Source organism: Tursiops truncatus, chromosome 18 (assembly GCF_011762595.2).
Source record: "Tursiops truncatus isolate mTurTru1 chromosome 18, mTurTru1.mat.Y, whole genome shotgun sequence".
Classification (NCBI taxonomy): domain Eukaryota; kingdom Metazoa; phylum Chordata; class Mammalia; order Artiodactyla; family Delphinidae; genus Tursiops; species Tursiops truncatus.
The window spans coordinates 370668-393038 of record NC_047051.1 but is presented as its reverse complement, the minus strand read 5'-3'; the positions used below and the strand labels follow the sequence as shown (position 1 = coordinate 393038).

General features: G+C 37.7%; 1 protein-coding gene across 1 annotated transcript in view; it reads right to left on the bottom strand.

The window, feature by feature from the left end:
* LOC101330707 (RING finger protein 17) overlaps positions 1-22371 on the bottom strand; it is a 108397-nt gene that overhangs the window by 4807 nt on the left and 81219 nt on the right. Inside the window, exons 24-33 of the mRNA XM_073794899.1 lie at positions 22091-22193; positions 20755-20870; positions 18813-19102; positions 17344-17507; positions 9424-9543; positions 8364-8444; positions 5925-6050; positions 4721-4777; positions 2808-2924; positions 1473-1641 (exon numbers count right to left, since the gene is read on the bottom strand). Coding sequence (XP_073651000.1) covers positions 1473-1641; positions 2808-2924; positions 4721-4777; positions 5925-6050; positions 8364-8444; positions 9424-9543; positions 17344-17507; positions 18813-19102; positions 20755-20870; positions 22091-22193 — 1343 coding nt within the window. The remainder of the gene's footprint in view (positions 1-1472; positions 1642-2807; positions 2925-4720; positions 4778-5924; positions 6051-8363; positions 8445-9423; positions 9544-17343; positions 17508-18812; positions 19103-20754; positions 20871-22090; positions 22194-22371) is intronic.

The window sequence follows — 22371 nt, the reverse complement described above, 5'->3', positions numbered from 1 at the left end:
CTTAATTCCTAAGTTAGGAAAAGGCTGGAAGGAAGACACCTCTCCATTCTCAGAGTCCTAGTTCTTCCACCACCCAAGGCTTAAACCATCCTTCCATTGTTCCCACTTCTTATATGCCCCCGATTTTTTTTCCTTTGGGCAGTTGTCTTCTGCAAATGATAGTAAAATGGTTTCTGTTATTCCTACTTTTAATTTCCTTCTCCTCCAATCCAATTCCATTGCTCTGTAGTTTAAAAAATTTCAATGGCATCTTAACTGTCTGCAGTACCAAGTCCTTAGACTGCAATTTACAGGGTTCTTCACAATATACTCCCAACCCACTTCAACCACATATCCTCAACGTGTTACCTAAATAGATTCCTTATTCAACTCCTTCAATATAGATTCCGTACATATTTAAGAAGCACTTGTCTGTGAATCAACTTGTACATATGCATACTTAATTGAAGAAGCACCACAGAAAAAATGCACACATGTATGTGTAGCTCCGTGAATTATCACATTACTCATGGACTGTTGGCGCAGCCTCCCTTGAGAGAAGAGCACAGTGAGGAAGGAATTGTTTCTTCCAGATTATACATTAATTTACAAAAAAAAAAGTGACAGTGAGTTTATTTTTTCACTCATTGAGCAAATACTTAAGAGCACCTATTTGTGCCAGGTGCCCTCCTTAAGTGCTGTGGCACAGAGTCCCTGCTGTGGTGCTGCCTTAAAGGCCGGGAGGGGGGGAGGAGGGGAGGAGGGGGTGGGGTGGGATGCATCAGGGAAGAGCTGCCATTCGGGGATAGCTGAGCAGAGACCCTGCTACACATCCCAGAACTTTCCAGGCAGAGGGAACAGCAAGTGGTGGTCATCAGCCAAACATGGGTCACAAGTGATTAAAATCTCATTAAGTAAAATCAGACAGGACGTCAGACCGATGTTTTCCTTTGCTAAATTATCCTCTGATAGGAACAAAATACCAAGGATGAATACATCCCTATACATCACATACTGATGAAATGTGTAGACACCACTCCTTGTACTCAGGAACCGTCATCACCAGTTAACTAGATGCATTTTCCTCACAGGAGAATGCCATGTATTTAATAAAGATAGGGAAATAGAAAGGGAAAAAGGCAGGGTTTCACCCATGCTGGCAGGACTCAACACGATCTGAGTTCTGCTTACCCACACCACAATTAGCAGCTTAGGTGGCTTGTAATTAAAATAAGTGCCGTTCAGGTCCAAGTAACAACTCACAATCTGAGCTACTGGCGAAATTGCAAGCTCAGAAAAGCCATCTTCATGCAGTCAATGTTACAGTTCGACCTGAGCTTTGAAAAACAAAAGCGCCCCAAGGCAAGAGACCATGCATATCAAGTGAGGGTGATAAAAATACCAGTTAACCTTAGAAACAACCCAGTCTCGTCAGCACTGAAACAAAACAGGGGCTTCATTAGGAATCCCATTTTACTCTGAAAGTTTAGTACCTGTTCTGAAGTCCGTCAGAGGAGGGAATGTCTCCACATCCACATTGAACCTCCCTAGCGCTTCCTCAAGGCTCTCAGGCTCAGGTTCCCAGCTGACTCCACTGTCAACTGTGTCATCATGCTGCTTAACCAGATTACAGTTTTCTACAGAGTCAAGGCAAATATACACCTAAGTGGGGAGAAGGGAAGGGAAAAAGTTCAAATTCTGTAATTTTTAGTATTCATGATGTGGACAGAACGACTGCGCAGCCAGTCCCCAGCAACGGCCTCACAGTCCTCACAGAGTCAAGTCCCCACAGCAAACCAGACTTGCTCTTTGTGACTGTAAAGCACGACAGCGGCGGCGGTATGTGACCACCGAGCCCAGGTTGTCAAAGGCGTGGTCTCTGCCTTGGTGGCGCTCAGCCCACCAGGGGAGCGTGCAGACCCGCGCCAGCAGGCCCAGGAGAGGCCCGCGGGGCCGGGGCCCAGCACTCAGGCTCTGGAAGTGGATCCTGCACACCCCCCAACACACACCCCGACTGCAACCCGAGATCCTGGATTCCCGACTTTCACGTGTGTTGTTTTATGCTGCTCAATTTGGGGTAATTTATGTGGCGACTAATAACTAATTAAAAATCATAAAAACCAACAATAGTTTGCACTACTATGTTCTCTGATGAAATTATGGAGCAAATTCTTCTTGTCTGTGAAAAGAATGGTTTACTGTGTAAAAATGGCTGAGGGACTGCCCGGCCACTTAATTTGTCATTTCTTTCTCTCATGTTAGCCAAGCATATATAATTGAATTTTCTTTAGTGTACTTACTCATTCAGTCAATATTTACTGAGTGCCTGCTATATCAGGCAGTATTCTAGGTTCTAGGGATACACCTCTGACCAAAACAGACAAAAATCCCTGCCTTCATGGAATTACATTCTAGTGGGAAGAAGCAGACAAAGAAAATAAGGAAGTGGCACAGTGTGTCGTTACAAGGTGATAAGTGGTATGGAAAAACAGCGAATAAAGAGCACCTAAGTTCAATGTAGGAAGAGGACAGGGGAATGAGATGTTTAATAAGATTTCACAGGTGGAAATAAGTTCCAACTTAACAATCTAAATATTTGATTGAAAAAGCTACACAATACTTGGAAAACCCAACAGTGATTAAGGAACACTTGCCTCATTAAGTACAAACAAGTGTCTGAAGAGGACATTATAGGGCAGGCAACCTAGCGGCCACCAGCTGTCAGCTATGAAAATCAGGAAGACGGAAATGTGGAGAATCAACCCTAGAGTTAAAGACCGAGACTGCCTGTCATGTTTTTAACCACCAGCATTACTGGAATCACATACTTCGCTGGGTGAGACAACGTGCTTAACTTGAACAGCGTAGAGCTCTCCAGGGGGCGGAAGAGGTGAAGACAAATATGGCGGTAAAACAGGAGTCTCTGTTTCAGGCAAGAGCAATTCCTAAAACACCAAAAATAAATTCCAATTTCAGAGTGACTATTACAGAAACCCACCACGTTATTAAAGCTTATTACAGTGTCAATTTACTTTCATTTAGCAAAAATCTAGCTGAGACACTGAAAATCACAAAATAATTTTGTTGTAGGACCAAAATGTGATAAATAATCAAAAGATCTTTAGCAATCTTTTGTCCCCTGCCCCAAAAAAAGATTTTGTGTAAAAAAAAACCCCACAGGAATATTTACTTATATATAATATTTACATATAACACATAAAACTCTAGAAGAATGATTAACAAATTGCGGCTGCTTAGTGGGATGGACTGGGGTGTTCAAGATGTAGAATTAGGGCAACTTCTTTCTTTTCACATTTCTGTGATATTTCATTTATTTTTAGAGTATTTTATAATAAAAACTAATATATGAAACGACAAAGGAAGATTTAAGTTAAAAATCATGAAAAAAGTGTGCTCTCTCTTAAGCTCTATAAAAGCATGAGGAGTAATTAAAAGTTATATGATTCCAAAGAGGATCAAGGCAGTTAGCAGTTGTTAAAAGAAATATACATATAAAAATACAGGGGATTTTTCTTTTAGTAAGTTAAAAAAAACTTGAATATGGTGATTAATATGGTGATTAATACTAAAACAATCATATTCAAATTTGTAGACTCACTTATTACTATTTAACATTTCCAAACTGGTGGCAAAACAAAACATTTGAACCACTTAGATTTCAGCAAGAAGTGACTACCTACTGTTGAATTTTACTGATTTGTTACAAAACACTTTACAACAAGCATGTCATTTTTATAATTATAGGAATTAAATTCTACTTAAAATTTTAAATGATAAAATTTTACTTATGAAAACACTTCTTTCACCAAAAAGCAAAAGTGACAAAAGAAAAATAAGATAAAAAGGATAAACTAGACTCCATCAAAATTTAAAACTCTGGTGTTTCAAAGGATACCATCAAGAAAGTGAAAAGACAACCCACAGAATGGGAGAAAATATTTGCAAATCATATCTGGTAAGGGACTTGTATCTTCACACCTATCCTAAGATGGCTAGGAAAAAAGTCAGATAAGTCTTGGTGAGGATATGGAAAAAGTGGAACCCTTGTACAATCCTAGTACCAAAGTAAAATGATGCCGCTGGTTTGGAAAACAGTTTCACAGTTCCTTAAAATGGTAAACATCGTCACCATATGACTTAGTAATGCCACTCCTAGGTCCATACTCAAGAGAACTGAAAACAGACATCCACTTAAAAATTTGTACACAAACGTTCATAGTTGCTTTAATTCACTATCTGTAAAGGTAAAAACAACGCAAGTATCCATCAACAGATGAATGGATAAACAAAATGTGGTGTATCTGTATAATGGAATATTATTCAGCAATAAAAAGGACACATACTACAACATGATTCAACCCTGCAAACATTATGCTGAATGAAAGAAGCCAGTAACAAAGGGCTGTGATTCCCTTTATATGAAAGGTCCAGAATAGACAAACCCACAGAAAGTTTCCAGGAAACTGGGGGAGGGGAAATGGAAAGTGACCGCTGCTGGTATGGAGCTTCTTTCTGAGACGGAATGTTGTGGAATCAGATCGTTGTGATGATTGCACAACTCCATGAATATATTAAAAACCACTGACCTGTACACTTTAAACAGTTGAACTTTATGGTATGTAAATTAATAAAGCTGTTATGCTTACCTACCTGATCTTGTATCAGATTATTTGTACTGATGAAGTGTCCAAATTTTCAAAATATTTGGATTGAAACTTACCTCAAACCTTATTTCCCATCTCTCTTCCTCACACTTTGTATTGTAATCTGTTGGTTTCTGAAATAATATAGTATTATTAATGAATAAAACTATCTTTAACTATGTAATATTGTTTTAAGGCACTTTCATATTTCATCCCACAAAAACTGCGTGCATGACCTTGTTGGCATTCATTTCAGCTTAACTATGGGAAAATTTAGTGTTCTGAGTGATCTTAATATTGCAACAAGAATCCTCAAAATTATGCTAAAAGCATGTCAACTGTCATTAGTTTATAATAAGAGTGGGAGCTCTTACCTTTCCTTTTAAATGTTCACACTGAAGAGTACACCTGGCAGAGAGACTAAGTAATCTTTATAAAACCGGTTTAACAGATGAAACACCCTTTACACAAACACGTGGGGGCACGCATGCGCGCGCGCGCGCACACACACACACCCTCTATGCTCAAAAGAAACAACTGGCTGTGAGCATTGCATGTACAAAGTTATGTCATAGTTTCCTATTTGAGAGAAGAAAGTAGTTTCCTATATTGAACTGAACATCCACTGTTTGGTTGTGTACTATCACTAAAATGAATTTCAGAAACCTAACAAGTGAACTGCAAGTCTAAAAATATCTGCTATATAAAATGTTCACATTCTTATTTATGAGTACCCTGTTTCTATAAAGTATTTGTGGCAGCCTGCAATGTGAAATCGTATCTGTAACAGACTAATTATGTTTTTTAAAATATTAAAAACAGAAGCACCAGGCAACTGGGAACGGGCTATTTACTGAAGCTAAGCTTAAAATCTGGCTCTGAGTTCCCTGTAAGAAAGCAAACTGGGGGAAATGTTATAATACTGAATATAAGGCAAAACCATTTTATCTTGGGAGAGAGTCATTTCTGGCAGTGAATTCCATTATGATTTTATAATTTACATCTATATTCAAACAACGTTAGAGAACATATGAGCTTCTCATTAGGTTTGAAGATATAGAAAACTAAGTGACTGTTAATGCAACTGAAGTCTTTTTTAGGACTTTATAAAGCATGATATAGGGTATTGCTTTCTCAAGGAATTTACAAATCCTCTAGACCCTCTTAACATATCAGGCATGTAGAACTATATGGAAGGCTTGAGGCAAAAGACAAAATATGACATTTTAACCAGTTTCTTTTTCTATAGTTTAGAATTTTATAGAAAAATAGTTCACTTACTTCCTTCAGTATTTCCTCAGAATGTTCAAAAGTACAACACTTATGGTGTGCCATAAAATAAGAAAGTGACATTCCATCAAAATAGAGATGAATAGATAATTTCTCCCATGGATTTTCTGGTAATTCCTATTTAAGTTCAATAAAGGAGATTATTACTATAAAAATAAAGTCTGCTTGAAGATTAAAATTTTACAGTTAGCAAAAATGAAATTAGATTTCTGACAATCACAGTATTACTAGTTTGACTAGTGACTCGTTTTGTAAAATTTTCTTCCTGGTATTTTGGCAGATAACAAGGCAATAATGCTACTACTACTCTGGTTTTTATAAAATATATTTACATGTCCATAAGGTAGAGTTTTCTAGTTATGTAAAGAAAACAATTTGCTATACATCATCTTTAGATAATACTAATAATTTATACTAAGTAGAAGGAGAAAGAAAAAGTTATGCTCAGGGGTAAAGAAATGAAGTTTAGTTAAAAATCCAAAAATGGCAGGAATCAGAAGAAATTAACAACAGTCTAGGAGTCATATAGTGGCTTTCAAACCCGTGGGTCCATTTTCAAACATTAGGTACCAAAATGCACATGACTGATAAGCTGATCGTTCCTCACTGTTTCCACTCGGTACCACCTTAGTCCTAACTCAGAGTTAAGTGTAATCGCCTTCCAGCTGATCTCCTGCTTCTACCTTTTTCTACCGTCCAGTTTTCACCAGTGCAAAGTGAAAACAGTAGATTGTGAGGTCAGATCACATCCACCTCCGCGCAGCGACAACTGCACCTCTCACAGGTGGCCTCCCACCTCCGTCCGTCCGTCTGCTCCTTGGACACTCCAGGCGTCTCCTGCCCTGCGGCTCTCTGCACTGATCTGGTAACGGCGTGGTGTGTCCTCTCACCACTCGGAAGTCTCAATCAAATTTTATTTTTTAAGGGATGTCTTCTCTGACCACTGTATTTAAAATGTTATCTCCTCCCCCACCCACCTCTCCTTATCAGCCTTTCCGAATTCATTTTTCTAGCCAGCACTACTATTTAACATATCACATATATATATATATTTTTTTCATTTTACTTCCCATCACTAAAATGGAAGCTCAACGGAGGCAGGAGCTTCTATTCGGCTCTTGCTGCGCCTGCAGGCCCAGGACAGAGCCCAGCAGGTAAGAGGCACCGGGTCCGTGCCATGAGCACGTAAGGTAGGAGGAACACTTCTGGGGAAGGTCCGCTACGGCAGCAGGGCTGCAAGGGCAGGCACAGGCATGGTTTCTGAGAAATCCAGTACCTTGGTATATGCCACACTGTTTTCCTAGGCTAATAAGCTAAGCAGTAAAGAAAGCCACCTGGATAACCTGAACAGTTCCCATCTCTGCAGGACTTCCGTGACTGTCCACAGAGGCTGTGAATAACCAGAGGCGGAGAGGCTTCTCCACTTTCTTATTTAAGTGTGTCTGTGGCTCTTTTTAGGTCTTTATTAGCCTGCCATCACACCTTTCATACAGAAACACTTCCTTAAAGTTTTTCTATCTTTCTGCCTGAACCCTCCAACACAGCTCCAGGAGAATCTTCTCACTGCCTCACTGCTCAAGAACCCCCAGCGGGGCCTCCTGCCTGACGTCTACTTCTCTTAAACCCTATTCGCACTGCTGCTCCTCCCAAAACTTCTACTGTTCTAGCAGATGCATTTCCCATTTCTGTCTCCGCACCTACCTGGTCAGGAGCACTTCATCAACTCCCATTTCTACATTCCTATTACACTCACTCTTTTTACCAGCTGCCTGGCTCTCAGCAAGTTGTGGTGTAAAGTCTTTAGGGTTTTGTCTTGTGTCTCACTGTTTCACTAACTAGACAGGGCCCTTGAGGACGGGAATTACCTGCACCTAACACAGTGCTACACACACAGCACCATCCTGAAAACTACCATGTGTTTATAAACATCTCTACTTCCTTAGTACTCTCCTTGTGTCAAAATAAGTTGTTAATAAGGAATCTTCCAAGTTACTTGCTTATGGAAGTTCTCAGGAACTTGCTCAAAATTAGGTTTATTTAAAATGAGCCTAGGAAGCAAAGTGGTAACTTCTTTTATGTTAACGAGTAACTGATAATCACACAGGAACACAGTTCTTCATAAAAAAATCCCTCAAATTATATTACCTGTAACACTTTATGGCTAATTAACTAAATCAATGATATATGCTTTATTTTTAATTTTTTTTTGAAGTTGGTTGTTTTAAGATTTTTTGATGTGAACCATTTTTAAAGTCTTTATTGAATTTGTTACAATATTGCTTCTGTTTTTTGGTCCCTTGGCCGAGAGGCATGTGGGATCCTAGCTCCCCGACCAGGGATCAAACCCACAGCCCCTGCATCGGAAGGCAAAGTCTTAACGACTGGACTCCCAGGGAAGTCCCAATGATATATGCTTTAAATACAAATTACCATAATGTGAACTTCCACCTCTCTCTTTGAAAGCAGTTCCTGAAGGAGTTCTACTGCATCTGGTTGCCAGACATTCCCGACCTATTTGGGATTAATAAACTCAGATTCTTTCACAAAATAAAAGCAGGAAGTAAATGAAGATACACAAAAGTAGCCATAAACAGATAACACTAGAGAGAAGGACAAAATATATAGGCAGTTTTCAGAGAATATCATGGGTATATGATAAAAATGATCTTAAGAAACTAATAATTTGTCTCAGCTTCTCCCCATGTTACTCTCTTAAAGCATTTTATGCTTTAAAAAGATAAACCTGCACTAAAAACAAAGCATCATAAAACTTTTAAAAGAGGCCAATATGCCAAAGCAGTGCTTGTATACTGACTACAATGTGTATTTATTAAGGAGCAGTGACTATTACGTCTTATGTGTTAAGAGGTTCACTTGGCCAGGAAATTGGAGCCTCCTGCCAAAAGCCCACGAGGAGGCCCAGCTTCCTGCCAGCGCCCTGTACGTGAGCATCTGGAAGCAGGTTCTTCAGCCCAGTCAGTCCTTTGGGTTATTGCATTTCTGGTGCACATCTTGGCTGCAGAGTCATCAGGGACCCTGAGCCAAAACACCCAGCTAAGCTGTTCCCAATGCCTGAGCCACAGAAACTGTATGAAATTTTTAAAAAGCTTATTGTCGATTTAGACCACTAAATTTTAAGCTTAATTTGTTATATAGCAAGAGATAATTAATATACCATTCCCTTCTCTGATCCAGCTTCAAATTTCTTGAAATTTTATTTGAACCGTAACTAAAAATTAACAATTCCAAACAAAATTCCCATCTATGAAGACATTATCTCTCTTAATTTATTCAGATATTTTTATATCCTTCAGTATAATTCTGTCATTTTCTTCCTAAAGGCCCTTTAGCTATCTTTGTAAGCTTATTTCTAAATATTATTTTTGTTGCACTGAAAGGGATTTCATCTTACATTCTAATTTCTAGGAAACTATTGTTAATAAAGACAGTATTTTAAAATTAATCATCCTATAAATCCCTGTTTACTCACAGGTATGGTATTATAGAGCTGACAAGGAATACAAAGTTGGGGTGTATCAGGATATAGCAAAATAGGGTAAAGATGACACTGTGGAATCTTCTCAGTGAATCCGTGATCTAAGTATTGTACCTGAAACAGGACAAAGTTCATAATTAAAACATACTACTAAAAACTAGGGGACAGAAAGGACTCCCTGGTATTAAAGAGAATAAAAAAGAAAAGACATTCTAGAAGGAGATATAAATCTGGATTTAAAAAATCTCTAGAAAAAAAGTAACACTGTATTTCCTCATCCCATAGTGTATCAAACCTCACTGTCAAAAGGTTTTCTTACAAATGAACAAAAGCTTTTTCTTTTCTTGAGAATAATCAATTTTTTGGAGGAGGTTTAAAATTTTTCTTTTGTTTTTCCAAGTATTTTAGAAGTCCTGATTTCCATTTAATAAAAGAACATTTCTCAGTATTCCTCAGTTTCACAGTTTGGGAAACACTGCATGTAATGTTTCCTTCCTGGAGAATCACACTGCATAATAAAGGTTCTGAGAAGTCCTATGAGAAAGAAACTTGTTTTTAAGTCATCCAATGTTCCTCAAATTTTGTAAAATAACTTTCTAAAGACTTCATTTTTTAAAGAACTTTGGGTTCACAGCAAAATTTAGAGAAAGGTACAGAGATTTCCCTCACACCCCAGCCTCCCTCACTGTAACATCCTGCACCACAGTGGTAATTTGTTATAATCATGAACCTACATGGATACGTCAAAATCAAGGTCCATATAGATTACGTTAGGGTTCACTTGGTGATGTACACCCTGTGGGACTGACAAATGTATAAAGATGCTCTGTGAAAACAAAGGGTGTTTTCATTGCCCTAAAAATCCTCTGTCCTCCCTCCCCGCAACCCCTGGCAAACATCTTTTTACTATCTCCATATTTTGCATTTTCTAGAAGGTCATATAGTTGGAGTCATACAGTGTATGTAGCCTTTTCAGACTTGCTTTCACTTAGTGATATACATTTAAGGTTCGTCCATGGCTTTTCATGGCTTGATAGCTCATTTCTTTTTAGCACTGAATAATATTGCATTGTATGAATGCACTACAAGCTTATTTATCCGTTTACCTACTGAGGGACATCTTGGGTGCCTCCAAGTTTGGCAATTATGAATAAAGCTCTTATAAACAGGTTTTTGTGTGGACATGTTTTCAACTCCTTTGGGTAAATACTGTAAAAATTTAATAAACAGAAACCTCACTTAAACAGAGTTGGGAGATCAGAAAGGGGGAGCTCCATGTCCTTTGATGATAGCAGAGCCCAACAGGAGGAATACAGACTCTTCTTCTTTCCTGGGAAGGACTCAGCCAATGAAAAGCCACGGACGCTTTGTTTACTAGAGCCATACCCACTTCCTTTTTTTCTCTATAAACGTGTTCTCCTTTCCTTGCTTTGCAGGAACTTGCACGTTCCTGCAGACCCTGAATTGTAATTCTCTGCTGATCCTGAATAAACCCAACTTTGCTGGAGAAGTATCTGGCAGTCTGTTTATTTCAGGTCAACAATACCAAGGAGTGCGACTGCTGGATCATATGTTAAGAGTAGATTTAGTTGTTGAGAAACCACCGAACTGTCTGCCAAAGTGGATGTACCACTGTGCACTCCCACCAGCAGTGGAGGGTTTCAGTTGCTCCATATCCTCACCAGCATTTGGTGTCGTCAGTGTTCCAAATTTTGGCCATTCTAGTATATGTGTAGTGCTATCTTGTATTAACTTGCATTTCCCTGGTGACATATGATGTGGAACTTCTTTTCATATCCTTATTTGCCATCTGTATGTCTCCTTTGGTGAGGTATCTGTTAAGGTCTGTGGTCCATTTTTTAAATTGGCTTGTTTTCTTACTGTTAAATTTTAAGAGTTCTTTGTATATTTTGGATAACAGTCCTTTATCAGATGTGTATTTTGCAAGTATTTTCTCCCAGTGTTTAGCTTGTTTTCTCATTATCCTGACATTGTCTTTTGCAGAGGAGAAGTTTTTAATTTTAATGAAGTCCAGCTTGTACCTTATTTCTTTCATGGCTCATGTCTTTGGTGCTGTATCTAAAAAGTCATTGCCATATTAAAGGTCATCTATGTTTCTATGTTGTCTTTCTAGGAGTCTTACAGTTTTATGTTTTACATTTAGGTCTGTAGTCCATTTCGAGATGATTTTTATGGAAGGTGTGAAATCTGTGTCTAGATTTTTTTGCATGTGGATGTTCCATTGTTCCAGCACCATTTGCTGAGGAGACTATCTTTGCTCAGTTGCATTGCCACTGCTCCTTTGTCAAAGATCATTGACTATATTTATGTGGGTTTATTTCTGTGTTCTCTAGTCTATTCCATTGATCTATTTGTATTTTGCTTTGCCAATACCACACTGTCTCGGTTAACTTTATACTAAGTCTTGAAGCCTAGCGTTGTCAGTCCTTTAACTTTGTTCTTCTCCTTCAATATTGTGTGGTCTATTCTGACTCTTTTGTCTCTCCATATAAACTTAAGAATAAAGTTTGCTGATATCCACAAAATAACTTGCTGGAATTTTGACTAGGATTGCACTGAATCCATAAATACAGTTGAAAAGACCTGACATCTTGACATCGAGTCTTCCTATCCAAGAACAGAGTGTTGCTCCATTAACTTTGTTCTTTGATTTTGTTCATCAGAGTTCTGCAGTTTTCCTCTTATATATCTTTGTATATATTTTGTTAGATTTACACCTAAGTATTTTGTTTTGGGGGTGCTAACGTAAAATGGTATTGTTTTTTGTTTCCAATTCCATCTGTTCACTGCTAGTATATGAGAAAGAAATTGAGTTATGTATATTAACCTTATATTCTGCAATCTTCCTGTAATTGCTTACTAGTTCCAAGAGCTTTTTGATGAGTCTCTTGTTTTTTTTTTTTTGTTTTTTTTTTTTGCGGTACGTGGTCTAGTCCATCTAGGTTATCCAATGTGTGGGTATACTTGTTCACAGTATTCCTTTATCTTTCACTGTTCATTAAATCTGTATTGATATCCCTTTTATTTCTGATATTAGTAATTTGTGTCGTTTTTCTTTTTTTTTTCTTGGCTAGCCAGGCCAGAGGGTTATCGATTTTATCAAACTTTTCAACGAACCAACTTTAAATCTCATTAATTTTTTTCCCTTGAATTCCTGTTTTCAGGGATTCACAGATTTCAGCTCTACCTGGTCAGGAGCTCTTACTATTTCTCTTCTTCTGCTTACTTTGGCTTTTTTTTTCTTTTTCTAATTTTCTAAGGTAGAAACATAGATAACTGATTTTAGACTTTCCTTCTTTTATTATATATGTGTGTGTGTGTGTGTGTGTGCGCGCGTGTGTGTGTGTGCATTCAATGCAATGAATTTTCCCCTCAGAACTGCTTTAGCTGCATCTCATAAATTTTGTAAGTTATTTTCATTTAGTTCAAAATATTTTAATATTTCTCTTGAGATTTCTTCTTTGACCCATGAGTTATTTAGAAGTTTGCTGTTAAATCTCCATGCATTTTGGGATTTTCCAGTTGTCTTTCTCTTACTGATTTCTAGTTTAACTCTATTGTGGTCTGACAGCAAACACTGATTCCTATTCTTTTAAATTTAAGGTGTGTTTTACAGCCCAGAATGTGGTCTATCTTGGTGAATATTCCATGTGAGCTTAACAATGTGTATCTTGCTGTTGTTGGAGGAATAATTCTATAGATGCTAATTATATGCAGTTGATGATGTTGTTGCTGAATTCAGTTATGTCCTTACTGATTTTCTGCCAGTTGGATCTGTCCATTTCTGATTTGGGGGGGGGGGGGTGTTGGAAGTCTCCAACTATGATAGTGGATACACCTATTTCTCCTTGCAGTTCTACTAGTTTTTGCCTCACGTAGTTTGACTCTCTGTTCTTAGGGCCATGTTAAGAATTTATTAAGACATTCAGAATTTTATGTCTTCTTGGAAAACTGACCCTTTTTCATTATGTAATGCCCTTTTTCCTTGATAACCTTCCTTGCTTTGAATCTGTTCTGAAATCATTATAGCTACTCTTTTTTTTTTTTTTTTGTGGTACACGGGCCTCTCACTGTTGTGGCCTCTCCCGTTGCGGAGCACAGGCTCCGGACGCGCAGGCTCAGCGGCCATGGCTCACGGACCCAGCCGCTCCGCAGCATGTGGGATCCTCCCGGACCGGGGCACGAACCCGTGTCCCCTGCATCGGCAGGCGGACTCTCAACCACTGCGCCACCAGGGAAGCCCTATAATCTATTTTGAGTTAATTTGTGTGTACTGTTTAAGACAGTGGTCTAGTTTCATTCTTTTGCATGTGGCTGTCCAGTTTTCCCAACACCATTTATTGAAGAGACTGTCCTATCCCCATTGTATATTCTTGGCTTTGTCATAAATTAATTGTTCACATGTGCGTAGGTTTATTTCTAGGCTGTCTATTCTATTCCACTGATCTATGCATCTTTTTTTTATGCCAATATCATACTGTTTTGTAGTTTTTTCTTGATAGCCAGATATGTACTGTGTAAAAGGAACTGCTATAAATGGGCCTTCAGTAATGTGGTAGGAAGGTGTGGCGGGAGGGGAAATGTTCTATAGTCTTATGATTACGTCTCAGTCTTTCACTGAGACTATGCTTTCAGACTGTGAACCTCACAAGTGTTTCTCAATTTTTTGCTCTACTCCCTAAAGTGGGAAAGGATTATATAGTGAGCTGGAGTTGGGTCTTTTTCCCATGTGGAAAGCTAGAGTTAACTGGAATTGGGTAATTTCCTTTCCCCCAGGTTGATTAGGCTCTGGTAATACCCCAGATGCTTAGGCCCTGCTTAACTACTGTCTCCTGAGTGCAGGCCTTATTAAGAAAAACAGAATGCTCTAGCATATTTCAAAATGGTTCCTTTTCTCCTTCCTCTGCTGGAAGCATCTCTGATATTTATGTGAGAAGCTCTTGGAGATAAATCTCACAGAACCGTGTGGAACCTTCTGATGACTGGGTTCCCTGGAGTTTTTGCCTCTCAGAGTTGTCCACACTAAATTCCAGCAATTCTTGGGAATTCCCTGGCAGTCCAATGGTTAAGACTCTAGGCTCTCACTGCCGAGGGCCCGGGTTCAACCCCAGTTGGGGAACTAAGATCCCATAAGCCATGTGGTGCAGCAAAAAAAAAAAAAAAAAAAAAAAAAAAAATTCCAGCAATTCTTCCATTAGAGTTCTGGTCGTCAGTCTCTGCTCCCATAAGCTGTGACTCCCTATATTCACCTGACTCTCTAACTGTTGGGGCAGTGGTTTGCCCTTTGTACTCCCTCTCTTACAGATACAAGAAGAGTTACAGATTTTTCAGTTTGTTCAGCTTTTTACTTGCTGTTAGGATGGTGTGGCAACTTCAAAGCTTCTTAAATGTGGAACCAGAAACTAGAAGTCCTCAACAGTCCATTTTTAAAAATGCTTTATTTAATTTTGATTATTCAGTTTCTAAATTGTTTCAAGAATAAGGAATGTCAATAAGTTACTTCTGTTACCCCAACTTAATGAAATGAACATATCACTGTTTAATTGGGCTGTCTTGGCAGTCAGCATTAAAAAAATGAAATAGAATTGAATAAAAATTATCTGAGTACTTCACAGGTAGTTAGGGTACGTACAGTTACATGTAATGTCTATTTCTTAATGTGGATCACAGGATAACCTTGAAAGATATCAGGTTAAGGAATGAAAAATTTATTGTGTATACTTGAAATGCATAGGAAAATAATTAAAAATGATGATTAAAATATCAAAATACTCTCAAATTTAAAAAAGAGATATTAGAAAGTATGAAAAAAATATAGTTCACCACTATCTTATTTGGATCCTATATATGTAAAGATTATGAATTTAATAACTTAATGAAAATTGAATTTCAATTTACTTTTAGATTAAAAAAGTTATCTGAACAATTCAAATGTATGTGAAAATAGACTCATTTGCATATAAACACATGAATCTGTTGAGTATCCATATACCTAAATAGTAACCCAAAATTTGAAACCATCGTACTTCTATTAAAAACCTATGAAGGGGCTTCCCTGGTGGCGCAGTGGTTGAGAGTCCGCCTGCCGATGTCGGGGACACAGGTTCGTGCCCCAGTCCGGGAAGATCCCACATGCCATGGAGCGGCTGGGCCCGTGAGCCATGGCCGCTGAGCTTGTGCGTCCGGAGCCTGTGCTCCGCAACAGGAGAGACCACGACGGTGAGAGGCCCGCGTACCGCAAAAAAAAAAAAAATCTATGAAGGGCTTCCATGGTGGCGCAGTGGTTGAGAATCCACCTGCCGATGCAGGGGACATGGGTTCAGTCCCTGGTCTGGGAAGATCCCACATGCTGCAGAGCAACTAAGCCCCGTGCGCTACAACTACTGAGCCTGTGCTCTAGAGACCACGAGCCACAACTACTGAGCCTGCGTGCTGCAATTACTGAAGCCCACGCGCCTAGAGCCTGTGTTCTGCAACAAGAGAAGCCACCACAGTAAGAAGCCCGCACACCTCAACAAAGAATAGTCCCCACTCGCGGCCAACTAGAGAAACCCCATGTGCAGCAACAAAGACCCGACACAGCCAAAAATAAATAAATTGAATAAATAAAATTTTTTTTTAAAAACCTATGAAAATAAATAAATGTATATGTATAACTAAATCACTTTGCTGTATACCTGAAGCTAACACAACATTGTAAATCAACTATACTGCAATAAAAATTTTAAAAAATAAAAATAAAAGATACCTTCCAGGAAAAAAACCCACAAAACCCTGTAAAGTCTGTATTCCAGCACAAAAAGCACAAGGCTTAGATCAGAAATTTTGGAATCAGATGCTTAGATATGAATTCTAGTACTACCACCCACTGACATGTTGACCTCAGACACATCACTGAACATAAATTTCAATTTTCTTACTGGTAAAATGGGAATAGTAATCTACATCTATGATAGTTGGAAACGAATAAGAAAATACAAACACGCATATGTGAAAAAAGCTTAGAAACCTGAAGTGCTACGTTATTGTCAGGTATCATCATCAAATAGATAATAATCTCCTGTTCAAGTATTAACAAAAGACTTTTCTTCTTAATTTTCCCTCCCCTCCTAAAACCAAAATCTTCACAGGCTGAATGTCTCTTGATTTCATTGCTATACTTAAAGTACAATGTAAATGGAGGCATTTTCCATCTATATTTTTATATACACATATTTTCAAAGTACAGTTGACCCTTGAACAACACGGGTTTAAACTATGAGGGTCCACTTCCACATGGATTTTTTTCAGTAAAAACCTACTACAGCACTACATGATCGACAGCTGACTGAATCCGCGACACAGAACCGTGGACTTGGAAGAATGATATAAATTATACTCAGGTCAGCTACAGAGAGTGTCGTCTCCCCAGCCCTAGTGCTGTTCAAGGGTCAACTGTATGCAGCTCTTTCTGAAGATTTTAGATGAAACTCAAGTACTATTCTTAGTATTCCGGAAAGAGTAAATTAACCCTAATGTGAAAGGGTAAATTAGGGGGTCCCGTAAACAAATTTACTAAGGAGATATAGAATATACTGGAAAATAAGTTGTTTTATTTAGCACCATGCACACAAATAAGGCTGCCAATCACAAATAAGTGGTACCATTAAAGTTTCAGTGGTAAAAATCCCTATCTGGAAATATTCTTTTGTTATTCAGGTTAATAAATATACTTGAAAATAAAAAGAGGAATTCTTATTACAAATAAATATATAATGCATCTAAGTGATTCTCCTACATGAATGAACTCATTAAAAGATGTTTTAATCAAAATTTCATGTATCTGAACTTGAAAGACCTCTTAATGTTATAGCACTTAGCCTTAAAATAGTCACAAAAGAATTTCAGACTCACCCTGATAGTGCCGCCAATGACTTCCATTACTTTGCCTCGATACCACAAAGTATCTGACCCCCTTACTGCACAAGCTTCTCCCTTTCTCCAGAAATAAGGCTCCAAAAGACCAAGGCATTTTAAATTACTCTGAATTTCATTCATCATTTTTATTAGTTCAAATTCTGAAGAAATTATTAAAAATAGAAAGCATTTAGGAAAAATTCCCTACCATTTTCAAATGAAGTCATCATCAAACTTTAGTAACTTCATCACTTAGATAACATTAAAAGGAATTAAAAATCACTCCCCACATAATAGAGCTTTAATAAAGATCTAATTTAGTCAATAGCTTCAATATGTTTCGAAACATACTACTGACTAACAACATGTAAATTATTATTCTGATCTATGGTTACAAACACAAGCATTATCTTGGAAGTGCAAGAATCATTAAAAGCTCTTTGTTATTTGATGCTTAGATACAGCATAGTGCTGCGGGTATAATATTAAAATTCTAATATTGCTACTTCCTGCTAACTGGCTCATTATTTCCACAGTAAATTTATATGCCCATAACTGATGCCAGAGAGGGCAAGCTCTGGTGTCAGTTCCTATAACAGCTCTACTACTTCAGTTGCAAGCTCCTGGGCATAAGCCTCAGTCTGTTCTTCTGTAAACTGGGTGTAATAGTGCTAGCCCACATTATCAGTATTGCAGGAGATTGGAAGTAAGGCATCTGGCAACCAGTTCTAGCTATGATTATTTACACACGTCAAGCAAAGTTTCTGGATTAAGTACTGTTGCTTAATCCAGAAACAAGTCTGAAACACTACTCACTTCTAGAATAGCCAATTACACAGATTTAGTCTGGTTTTCAAATTAAAAAACAGTATTTAGCAGATCAACACATGAGACAAAAATTTCAACAAATTCGTAGCCCCCATACCCCTATCCGTAGGTGGACTTACTATGAAGCTAATGGAGCTTAAGTCCCGTGAAAGCTAGAGCTGCTGTGAGTCATCAAGTGTCCTGGACACACTCAGGTTGTAGAAAGGAAGCGTTAGTACATAAGCTAAAGAGATCTCAGGAAGGACCTGAATCTCAAATGGCCCTGACTCTCCAGTCATTTGTTGTGACTTCTTTTCTCACTTTTAAATGAATATAAACATTTGTATTCTTTTTTCTTAGAGAGCCTCCAAACTTGTATAACTGGATAACCATGCTTATCTTAGGCCCAATGTTTATCCATTCCCAATGTCTCAATAAATGATTTTCATGTGCTAGGCATTGTGCAAAGCACTTTTCATGCATTATTTCATTCAAACCTCACAACAACTCAGTGAAAAAGAGGTTCAGAAAGGTTAAATATCTGCCCAAGGAATTTCAATCCATGTGTATTTTACTAGAGATATTCCCTTCCAATTAAAATTCTCTAGTAGTAAAAGTGACCACTTGTACAGAATACTGCATAATGTGAAAGATCTTACCTGATAATTTAGGTACCACAAATATAGTTCCATCATCACCAATGCAGCTGACTACTGCCTCAAATACTTTCTGGTTAGGAATAGCTGGTGGTTTATAGCATCCAGTGGTTCTTGGTTCTAGAATTTTCTCCTTAAATTCAGACACCTCGTGTTCACTGAGAATATCAGCAGCTTTTTTGTCAGGGTCAGAGTTAATTTTAATACACTTAGTAACCACTGACTCTCCTTGTACCAGTGGGATTTCCAGAGACTTCTGGGATAATGAATGGTTGTTATGTAATTTATTAGTTCTGTAACATGCAAAAAAGAATATATCTAACCATGAGCAAATAAAAAAACTCTGGGAAAACAATATAAAAAGAATCCTTCAAATATACTTGAAGGATCAGTCTAGTCTAATTAATCTAGGATATCCTAGTCTAATTTGTTACATAAAAATGAGCATACTTTAAGTTATAACGAAAATTATTTTAAATTATGCATGAGCTTGATGATAATAAAGCAATATAATTTCACTTAAATGCATTAAATTACTATCCCATATTTACACGCTATTCTCTCTTAAAATCTATTAAGTATATCCCAAGTATCATACAATTAACTAGGTGTTATTGGGAAATACAACAGCTTCAAGCTGATTCTAGTTTAGCCCAAAGACAGATCATACATGTGGCAAGTTATCAACATTCATAAAATAATACAAAGATAATGAGTCCCTTAAAAAATACAGTTTTTCCATACTATTCAGATATTAAGTGTTAGTGGTAACACATGCTATATTCATTCATAATTGCTTTACTTCCTGTTATTCCCTTCCAATTAAAAAAATGCCTATAAAAAACCCTAGAAGGAAATATTAACATTTTTATCTTAGAAAAATGATGGCAGATTTTTGTTTCTTCCACTTTCCTGTATTTTCTTTCTTTCAAAAGGAAATGAGCACTGATAAGATAATAGCTGCATAATTCCTCAACTAACACCGCTCCCTCATCACTCCCAGCCTTGAGGTAGTAGTTTTAGTGCCAGAAAAGTAGAAAAGAACATTAAATTAGTGGCAGATATTGTTAGTTAATATAAACTTGCCCAGCATTTTTCACTTTAACATTTCTTTCAGCGAGGAACTGTGTTAGCCTGAAGTCAGTGAATGCAGGACTAGATGCAGAGCCTGGCTAACTGCCAAGGCCCAGGCAGTGAAGTCAGCATCTACCACACCTGGCCAACTACCTCGGGTTCCGTATTATTTCTGATCTCTCATTCTCCTTCCATTTCATCAAGACTGGGGTCCTGATCCAAATAAGGTAAGGTATAATAATCTAAGATAAAAAAAAGAGATCTGGCCACGTATGGTAGAAGGTGACCACTTGGAACATGTATCTGCAATTCTAATATACCTCTACCTCTAGAAGGAAAAAGATAAAGAGGAAACTAGAGTTACAGTGATATCCTGATCCTTCTCCCCTTGGATCAAAGGTATTTAAACCCCAAATTTAGTATCTGAAAGGATCTTTACATGTAAATATTGTTCAATTACTTTTTTGGCTACCCATTTCTACTCATTTGCTACCTATATCACACAAATATATTTTGGTATATACCTACCAGAATTTCCAACATAAAGCTTAAACATTTCTGCTTAAGCAAATGAGGCCAAAGGGTTCAGATCTGGTACCCACTGTGTAATTCTCTTTTCCTTTAGTTTAAAATGTACTGATAAATGCCAGAGCAAAGGGGGAAGTATAAAAGCAAAAATGTCTAGGGATTTAAACATTTAGCAATTCTGAATGAATTTACTTCTAAGCTGGCTCCTCAGGATTAGGTTATAAATCATTTTTAAGAGCAAACAAGAGGCAATTCATGTCTGAGCACACACAGATACGAACATTTACACAGGCACATAAGAAGCCTCCATCACAAAATGCTGTTTTAAAAAAATAGTCTATACCTCGTTTCTCTCAAAGCCAAACCCCTTTTAATCAAATATTTGGAGACATCAACAAACCCTCCTTCTTTATCTCTGCAGAAAATTTTCACAGGTAATGGCCATGTTGTGTTGTTTTCCTGCAGTGATTTAAGAGCAGAGTAAATATGAGACACAAAAACGCAACTTCGTATAAACATTACACTTTTCACAGGTATTCCCTCCACATTTCTCCATGCCAGAAAGAAAAATTCCCAAACAAGTAATTTTGATATCGGAACATATCAGAGAGAAAACAGCATGGAAGACAGTCATCAGAGAAAGACAGTTGTTTTGTGAAGTCTATCAGGAAGACTTCACTGTCCAGGGGAAAAATACCAAGCGGAGGAGAAAAAAGGACGACTGAAAACTGTGTTTTCCATCCCAGATTGGGGAGGGAGGAAAACATCCTCAATTACAAGTTCTCTGTTCTCCTGAATTCTTTGTAATTATAGAACTAAAATATATTTTCACAGGTGTGCCTTTCTTCTGCTGTGAAAAGCCAAAGAAAGAACTACAAAACATATATTCTGTTTTATATGTTATTATAAAAATGGGGGAAGTACACAAAGAAAAAATTAACATGGAAAGACTTACAAGAAAATTCTAATCATTAATGCAATAAAATGTATCAAATTAGAAAAAAGTTAAGGAGACAAGGAATATTTCTTAGTGTTCTGAAAGGACATGTCCTATGTATGTATCCTCTTCTCAAATCGGCACTCATACAAACACCTTTTATGATGTACAGTTAATATGATTTCACTAGAAGCCTAACTACCAATTCGTAAAGAATATCAAAGGCTTCAGAACTGCACTCTAGCATACATACCTTCTGGTTTTTAATATGCAAATTATCAACTCAAGAATATTAGTTTAGAAATGTTTTGATTCACTCATATAATCATTTACAGTACGTATCTATTATGAAACAGGCTTTACAGTGTTTTTTATTGGCCAGGTCGTGTGGCTTGCAGGATCTTAGTTCCCCAACCAAGAACAGAACCTGGGCCCTTGGCAGTGAAAGCATGGAGTGCTAACCACTGGACTGCCAGCGAATTCCCAAACAGGCGTGATAACTTGAAGACCAAAAAAAATGATGCAAAAAAATATCCAAATAGGGAATTCCTTGACAGTTCAGTGGTTAGGACTCCACGCTTCCACTACAGGGGACACAGGTTCGATCCCTGGTTGGGGAACTAAGATCCCACATGCCACGCAGCCAAAAAAAAAAATCCAAATAGCTTACTATTATTTTCTCAACAAAATAAATGCTTTTGTAGAAAATGTCAATGAAATAACCAGTACACATCTACTGTACCTGTCCACACACTTGTATGACGACGGTTGCTACGGCTCCAGTGAGGTAAAACGAGAGACAGTCACAGGCTGTTGCTGTCCATTTGTCACTCCCACCAGCTGGTCTAAAACAAAAAATGACAACTTGTTTTGTAACAAATAGCATAGGATATAGAAACATAAAAGAACCATCATATAAAAATATATTTCAACCAACTACATATGTAGTGAGAAGTCAATTTAAACATGGCTTTGTATTATTCTCACAATTTTCTTCCCCATTTTCATAGCCTTTTATTCATC